Source organism: Pinus tabuliformis, chromosome 7 (genome assembly GCF_031772625.1).
Source record: "Pinus tabuliformis cultivar Carrire ecotype Pingquan chromosome 7, CPIR1, whole genome shotgun sequence".
In the NCBI taxonomy this organism is placed as follows: Eukaryota; Viridiplantae; Streptophyta; class Pinopsida; order Pinales; family Pinaceae; genus Pinus; species Pinus tabuliformis.
This window is the reverse complement of record NC_142293.1, coordinates 1,550,399,511-1,550,407,531: the sequence shown is the minus strand read 5'-3', so window position 1 is coordinate 1,550,407,531 and position 8,021 is coordinate 1,550,399,511. Positions and strand designations below refer to the sequence as shown.

The following is an 8,021-nucleotide window of genomic DNA, read 5'->3' as shown; positions in this document are numbered from 1 at the left end:
ACTCTGAAAAACCCCTAGGACGCTCCAATTATGCAGATTAAAAAATTTAAACTCAAGTTTTTAAAAGTCAATGTCCCATTTTGATTAAAATTAACCCAAAAAATAGTCATGAAAAAGCTATTTTGTCTATAAATTATACCACTCCTTTATATAAATGATAATTTCCATAAATTTTATATAAATGATAATTTTCATAGATTTTATGATGGTGGTGATTGGGTTATATTTATAATAATAATTTATAATTTATTTTATTGAGAGAAGAAAAAAGTAAAATTGTTGTGTTTAGAGGCTATATAAGTCATGTTGTAAAATGATTTATAAAAAAAATAATAAAATAATAAAAATAACATTTATCTTTAAAATAAAAATAACTTCATATTAAAATAATACGAATAAAAATTCTATGTTATTATTATCATTTTTATTAATTTATTCGGTCCTATCTGATTATGTAGCAACTATGAAAGTTAAACGGTTAACCATGTCCCGAAATTCCTGAGGAGAAGAAGATCCGATATGATTCGAAGAGAGGGCAGCATTACTCTGAAACATCTCACACCCTTTTTCTACAAGTGGTTGTTGCCAATGCGCAGCGCGTCTTTCACGGAGTCAATTGTTTCATTGTTCACGGAGTAATAATTAAGCAGTTGTTAGTGGAATAAGAAGCAAAGTTATCTTTTGTGAAAGACCGGTATGTATGGTCTTTGGGTCCGCTGAACTTAGCCCCATTATACATTTCGGGAATATGTTAATTGTAGCGAGGTCAAACTGCTACCCTTGGATTACCGGATATTTTAGGAATTTGGGTCAAGGAAACCCTCACTCTTCGGTAAACCTACGTAAACAGTAGATTTGGGTTATTTAAAATATTACTTAAAAAAGGATATTTTAAATTCTAGTTTAATTATAAATTTGGTTTATTAAAAATAGTTTTTTTTTCAGAAAGAAAAGCAATATATTATATTGAGTCAATATGTTATGTGATAACAGAAAGAAGATCTCCTGACATAGGTGACCATTGTTGAAAAAAAAAACAGATATGACAAATGTGACAAATAGCTGATAGACATATATAGTAAGAAACATTGAGCAACATATAGAATCATATGATGAAACATATATCAACAATTTTTCCTTAATGGGCTACTGATATGGAATGATGACAAAATGAAACCAAAAAGAGCAGAAGGAGAGGAACCCATAGCCTCCGGCTGGAACAGCCACTTGGAGCTGACAGAAAAAGACCCTGGAAACCCCCAAAAACGAAACTCTTTGCGCCCTACCAAACTCCAGCCTTTGACCAATCTTCAGATGGATTGATAGAAAGCGAAGAGCCTAAACAGAACAGTCTTGAAGGAGATGTTTGAATCTTCAAATTTTTTTGAATTCCTCCACTTCCAAACACACCATAATGTGATGGGAAGGATTGGACGCTTAGATGCTTCTTGTCTTCCCCACCAAGCAAAAGTTGCATTGACAGAAATGAAATTGAGGTGAGGAAAAGAAAAAGAAGAAGCCAATTCATACCAGATTTGTTGGGCGACCGCGCATTTGAAGAACATATGATAGTTTGTCTCCTCCTCTGCATTGCATAACACACATCTGCTGGGACCGTGCCAAGACCTCTTCCTCAAGTTTTCCCATGTTAAATTCTTGTTGTAAAAAACTAACCATGAGAAGATGATCACTTTGAGAGGACAGCCAAGTTTCCACCAATATACCGGAAAAATCTGTCTTGCAGGCATAATTTTTTTGGAGACGAGATCAGAATAGATGTCTTTAACTGTCGCAACAGAATGAGAGTGAGATAAGGACCACACCACGTGATCGTCTTTCTCGGCACGTTTCAAGCCTCCTTCAACAAGAGCATTCTTCAAGTTATCCCAAAGTGAAAGCAAGGCCTGTGGAAGGCCAATGTCAGCTGCATCCTTCAATGAAGGTGAAAGGCCTCTCCATTCCTCAATAATCCTGTCCCAAGTAAAAATACCCATTCTGTGTAGAAAAAAGAGAAGAGGAGCCGGAACCTGAAGATTACCCCTATAGCCAGCAATTGGGTCGATGCCAATGAAGATTTTCCTTCCAGAGAATATCCTCCATTTTAGATTATTAAAGAAATATTTCTGAATTCTCTTGACGCTGAGCCAAATTGCAGACCCTTGTTTTATTCCAATGGAGCCGAACCTAAACCAGAACTCCAAGCATCTTCCTTTTTGATACTTATGGTGAATGATTTCACTCCAAGGATTTGTGCCAAAGATACCTCTCCATAAGGATTTACAGACCAGGGCTTTTCCGAAAATCCTTACATCCATCAGACCCCAACCCCCAAACTTTTTTGGCAGTGTTAAGTGATTCAATTTAGACAGATGGATCTTACCTCTTTCTGCTTTGGCCCCCCAAATAAAGTTGGAGGAAATCCTATTCATGGCCTGGATAATACTGGCCGGGAGCAGATACAGGTGAGCCCAGTAAACCGACATTTGCATCAAGACTGTTTGAGTAAGGACGACTCTGCCTCCCAACGATAAAGATCTGTATTCCCACAACGAAATCTTACTAAAAAATCTTTCAACAAGCCATCTCCAATCTCTCTTTGAATAAGCCTTAGCTTTTAGGCGGAAACCCAGATACTTAATACCTTCGGACAATGGTCTTGTATCTATTCCAAAGAGCTGGGAGATCCATAAGGTCGTGTCCTCGTCGGTTCCATTACGATACAGGAATGATTTGGCCTTATTAATAACCAACCCTGTGGCTGTGGCCCTTTGGAAACGGTCAAGAATATTCTTAATACACATCCAGGAAGCTTTGGACACATTGCAAATAATAACACGTCATCGACAAACAGGTTATGAGAGATATATATTTGCTTACAGATCTTTACCAGAGCATAATCTTTTTCCTCCACTGCACGGTGTATGTGCAAACTCAATGCATTCATGGCCAATATGAAGAGGAGAGGCGACAGTGGACAGCCCTGTCGAAGGCCTCGTTCCGCCCGAAAGAAGGATGAGGGAATGCCATTAACTATAACAGCATAGTTTACATTTTCGATACATGCCATTATCCATCGAATAGGGCCGGGATTCATACCAATTTTCGCCAAGAGACATTGCAGATATCCCCAGTCCAATACATCGTATGCTTTCTGTAGATCAATTTTCATGATAGCAACATCAGTTCTATGCATGGACATAGAATGTAAACACTCCTGTGTGCTGGCGACGGCATCGAGAATATTACGACCTTTTAAAAAAGCATGTTGATTAGGAGAGAGACAGGATGCCAACGTCCCTTTAATTCTTTCTGCTATAATCTTTGTAATAATCTTGAATGTTATGTTGCATAAAGAGATCGGCCTGAAGTCCAGAAAAGATTCGGGCTCTCCCTTCTTTGGAATAAGAGCAATGAGAGTGGAAGTGGTGTGATTGTGAATGTTGCCCGATAATCTGGAAGCTTCCACCATGCTGAGCAGATCCATTTTGAAGAGGTCGAAAAAATGGATCAAGAAGTCTATTGTCCATCCGTCTGGTCCAGGGGATTTGTCCTTCTTAAACGATTTCATAACTCCAAGAAGTTCACTTTCAGAGACTGGTCTAAACAGAGCTTCGTTCTTCTGTTGGTCAAACATTTCTATAACCAAGTCAATGCTCCACCGAATATCGCTGAACGCGATATCTTTACTTCTGCAATAATGTTTCTTGAAGAAACCAATAGCCTGCTTTGTGATGTCCTCCTAAGAAACAGCATACCCACCCTTGTCATCCTTTAATTTCCATATGTAATTTCTGGCTCTCCTTGCATTTGCATAGTTGTGGAAAAACTTAGTGTTTTTATCGCCTTCCCGTATCCATAAAGCTCTGCTTTTGAGCCTCCACTTTGCTTCCTCCTGTTGCATCCGACTAAGTTTTTCCTTCTCCAGATTCCTTAAACGACTCTTCATCTCGATTGAGCATGAGGCATAATCAGTAGATGCCAGCAGCAAATCCATCTCTTGTTGAATCCTTTGTAGGTTCTTTTTATCCTTTTGATGTTTTTGAATCTGCCATTTTTTCACCAAACTCCTTATCTCGGCCATTTTTTCTCTAAAGGTAGAGAAGATGAGTAGCTTGTCCCTGTCCTTAATCACTTTCCATGCGTTTTGAATATATTCATTGAACGCAGAATCCTGTAGGAGACCTCTGTCAAACTTAAATGGATATCCCCTTCTGAAAAGATTTCCAGGCCATGTTAGAAGAATGGGACTGTGATCTGATATCATAACATTTTCCACAGATAATCTTGGCATACCCATATTATCGATGAGGCTAATATGAGCAAAAAACCGGTCAAGTCTTTTAGCTATATAAGCCTTGCCCACTCTACCATTTGACCAGGTCGGTTTCATCACGACAGGATTAACATCTACCATATTCCTATTGAGCATCTCAGAATTAATGAGATCAGCAAGAGCATTATTTAACTTCCCCTGTCCCCATACCTCATCAGATTTCAATGCCGCATTCAGATCACCAGCAATAAGGAGATGGTCAATGTCAAATAGGTCTGTGGCAAAAAATCTTTTCCAGAATGGAACACGGGATTTATATGGCGCATATAAATTGAGAACATTGATGGGAAAGACGCATCCTCTGATGGAAGCCGCAATAATGATCCCTGCATAGCATTTATATGCCTTGGCTCTTACCCGAGTCGGATCCCACAGAGTAGCCAAACCCCCAGATAATCCATTAGCCTCTGTAGCAACCATGAACCAAGTGGGGAGCATTTTCCGGAAATATGTTAAAGTATCCTCCTTTTTGTGCATGGTCTCCTGGATAAGGATTATAGCAGCCCTGGAATGGAAAAAGAAATTTTTTAGCGTTATATATTTGGGATCAACGCCAAGACCCCTTATATTCAAAGATATAATGGGGATCATTTGGATGATTCGGCAGCCATTCTTGCTCTAAGGGGCTGTGAATCGGACTCATCATAAATAGGCACCTCAACCAAAGACAAATTTCTAATGCCTGAATCAGTAACTATAGTTCTCCCTCTAAAGTGTCTACTACCCCCTCTACTTTTCTTCCGGACCGTGATGTTCCTTGCTGAATCCAGACTAATAACAGGCGAGACATTAGGTCCAGGCTTATGAATCGTGAGAGGCTCCAGTTCGAGAGATTCCCTATTAAGCAAGTGATCCAGATCACTGTCAAAAAGATTGACAGGGGATGATGCCGGGGAATTTAAAGGGGTAGGCCCGACACATTGATCTTTTCCTTTGTTAGTGCTCGGTCCAGCATGTTCAGGATGCGGTGATGAGGATGAAATAGAAATGGGAATAGAACCCACAGAAAAATCTGCCCTCTTCGGAATCCCTTGATGAGAGTCAGAGAGAAAGTCCTTCTGATGCATGGGACTCGGCGATGGGACAGGGCTATCATCTCTCGGCTCAGTAAAGGGGGGGTAAGGATCCCTGTCATGGTACGGGTGATAGGGCTTTTGGAGGAGTTCGGATGACCAGAGAAGGACTCAGGGAGCACAGACGGACCACCCGACTGATCACGTGGAGACTCAGAATTTCTAGGACTGTGGAGCGGAATAGTTGGGGAGAATGGAGAGGATGGACTGTCATTGACGAGATACTTTTGCCTGAACCATTTGTATCCATATAATTTTCCGCTAGGGCAATTTTTTACTAAGTGGCTTGTTTTCCTGCAAGCAGCACACCTGAAAGGTATACCCCAGAAGTCCAGTCGTTGATTAATAACCTGATTCTTCCAACTAATCTCAATATGGTCTGGATAGCCTCCTCTAAACGGCCTTTGAATGAGAATCCAGGCAATTCTTTTGTCCTTTTCGCCCAGGCACCAAGGATCGACATAGACAAAATGACCTATAGCATTGCCAATCACCTCCAAAGATTCTTTGGACCATAGTTCCAAGGGAAGGTTCAGGCATTTCACCCAAATAAGATTATTCACAGGAGTGTTCTTCAAAGGGTTAAAGCTGATGTACCATCTATACAGAGCAAGAAAACTCCTATTGTATACCCATGGCCGACTCTGGATGGCTTCAGCATCTACTTCATTTAAAAAGTGGAAACAATACCACTCTCTCATTAGGCTTGAAATAACCGGAACATAGCCAAAGACTGATTTCCAGAAACCAGCCAGCCAATTCCTCATGTCAGAGTCAGAAATTTCTGGGAAATGCCATTTTCCTATAAGCGCCTTGCTCTACAAACTCTCTATTTTGTCATCAAGCTCAACAATCTCGATTCTTATCGTCTGGGGGGGGAGAAGTTTTGGCGGGTTTGTGCTGCTTGTTATAGATGCGACTCTTACCTTGAATGTGATTGCCATCCCGTGACATTGATGGCTTGACCACCAGGTCATCTAAAGATGCCAGAGTGGCAGCAGACCAGGCATGTTCAGCATCCACGGTGGCCTTGATAAGGTCGTCCGTGGCGATGGCATCATAGACCCCCTCCATGCACCGCCAAAAAGGGTATCCTCGAAAAGTGAGGACAATCTGGAAAGATCCACTTCTCAGTGAGGACAATCTGGAAAGATCCAATTCTCAGAAAAGGACCCAATCTCTGTTGGAGCCTACCAATCAATATCAGCCTCGCCCTATGGAAAATAAATGTCAAAGCATATGAGGAAAGGATAAGAACGCTAAAAGAGAGAGATCAAGTACAAATCATGACAGAACCTTCTGCACAGAATGTTGAAAAAGTAACGTCTATGCCACCCATGATCCCAAAACGGATATAATTTGGATTTAGATGTAAGGACGCGTACAAGGATATTTAGCAGACTTAACTCCTATCATAATGCGTGGACCAATTTGAAAATCTGGATCATGACGTAACTGATACCGGTCGTCAGGAAAGGAAAATCCAGGAAGAGGAAAGACCAAGGAAGCCGGAATTCAATATGTAGACCTCTGAAGAAAGACACTGAGAGCTATGATGAAGGCTCATCACAGTCCAAACAGCAGCAATAGACCTTGACTATACACCACCAATAACCTATTTTAAACCTTACATCGGTGCAAGGTTTATATATGACAATTAAGTTCCCGAGTCTATGAAAAATTGTTTTTAACATCCTGTAGATTCTACATCTAAAACCATTGTAAATATACTGCAAACACTGACAGTCAAGCCGGAAAAAACCTTTATGACAACTAGAACAGAGGACAAAACTACCTTAGAATTCTAGAATCTCAAATAGCGAAATCGTGTAAAAAAAAACAGAGCTTAGTTAAGGAAATAGAATCACTGACCTAGAGCCAGAGCCGAGACACCCTGGACGTGGGCACCAGATGAAACAAACAGCGGCCATCCAACCAATATCTCGTAAGCAGGAAAAATATTCTGAACTGGAGAAGTTAAAAGGAGTCATGCATGTAAAAGGCAATAGTTTCAGCACAGAGAGGGTGGCGAAGCTGGGCCTGAGCCTAGAAAGGAGGTAGAGCAAGAAACTGCACAGAAACCAATTAAGGAGAAAGCAGTAGTTTTGAGCAAAGCTCAGGAGTCGAGCTTCAAAAGGGTGGCGGAGCTGGATCTGTGCAAAGAAGAGCAGGACCAGCACAGAAACTGGTTAATGAGAAATGCAGTAATATTTAACTTGTCCCAGTTGATGACACCCACACCCCACGTTTAGTGCATGCCTATGGGACGTGTTGAAAGGAGATGGCTCCCACTCAAACCACTGAAAGCTCAAGCATTTCCGGAGGATTCACGTCTCGAGCCGGGATTGGGCATCTGTGGACTCCTGGGCGATGTTTGTTCGGTTGGTTCCACGCGTCGCAGGTGCTCGCTCCGCTCCCTGTAAATTTAGAGCTCTCGTAATACCCTTTATTTAAAATAGCTATGGAGAAAGTTATTTAAAATTTATCTTTGATTGTAAATTTGGTTCAATGTTTATGAAGCAAAGTCATGGTTAGATTTTCTAAATGTTAGATTTTTTTACAAAGTTAGATGGATGTCAAAATCTGCAAAGCCATTTTAAACTCTTTCTTCATAT

At 40.7% G+C, this 8,021-nt stretch overlaps 1 protein-coding gene across 1 annotated transcript; it reads right to left on the bottom strand.

Moving 5' to 3' along the window:
• Positions 1 to 3,739: 3,739 nt before the first annotated feature.
• Positions 3,740 to 4,810, bottom strand: LOC149253823 (uncharacterized). The gene has a single exon (XM_089454600.1). The coding sequence runs from the start codon at positions 4,808 to 4,810 to the stop codon at positions 3,740 to 3,742; it is 1,071 nt and encodes a 356-aa protein (XP_089310726.1).
• Between the last annotated feature and the right edge of the window lie 3,211 nt (positions 4,811 to 8,021).

Coding starts and splice junctions, on each gene's coding strand:
- LOC149253823 (XM_089454600.1), bottom strand. CDS start 4,810: ATGCACAAAAAGGAGGATACTTTAACATATTTCCGGAAAATGCTCCCC.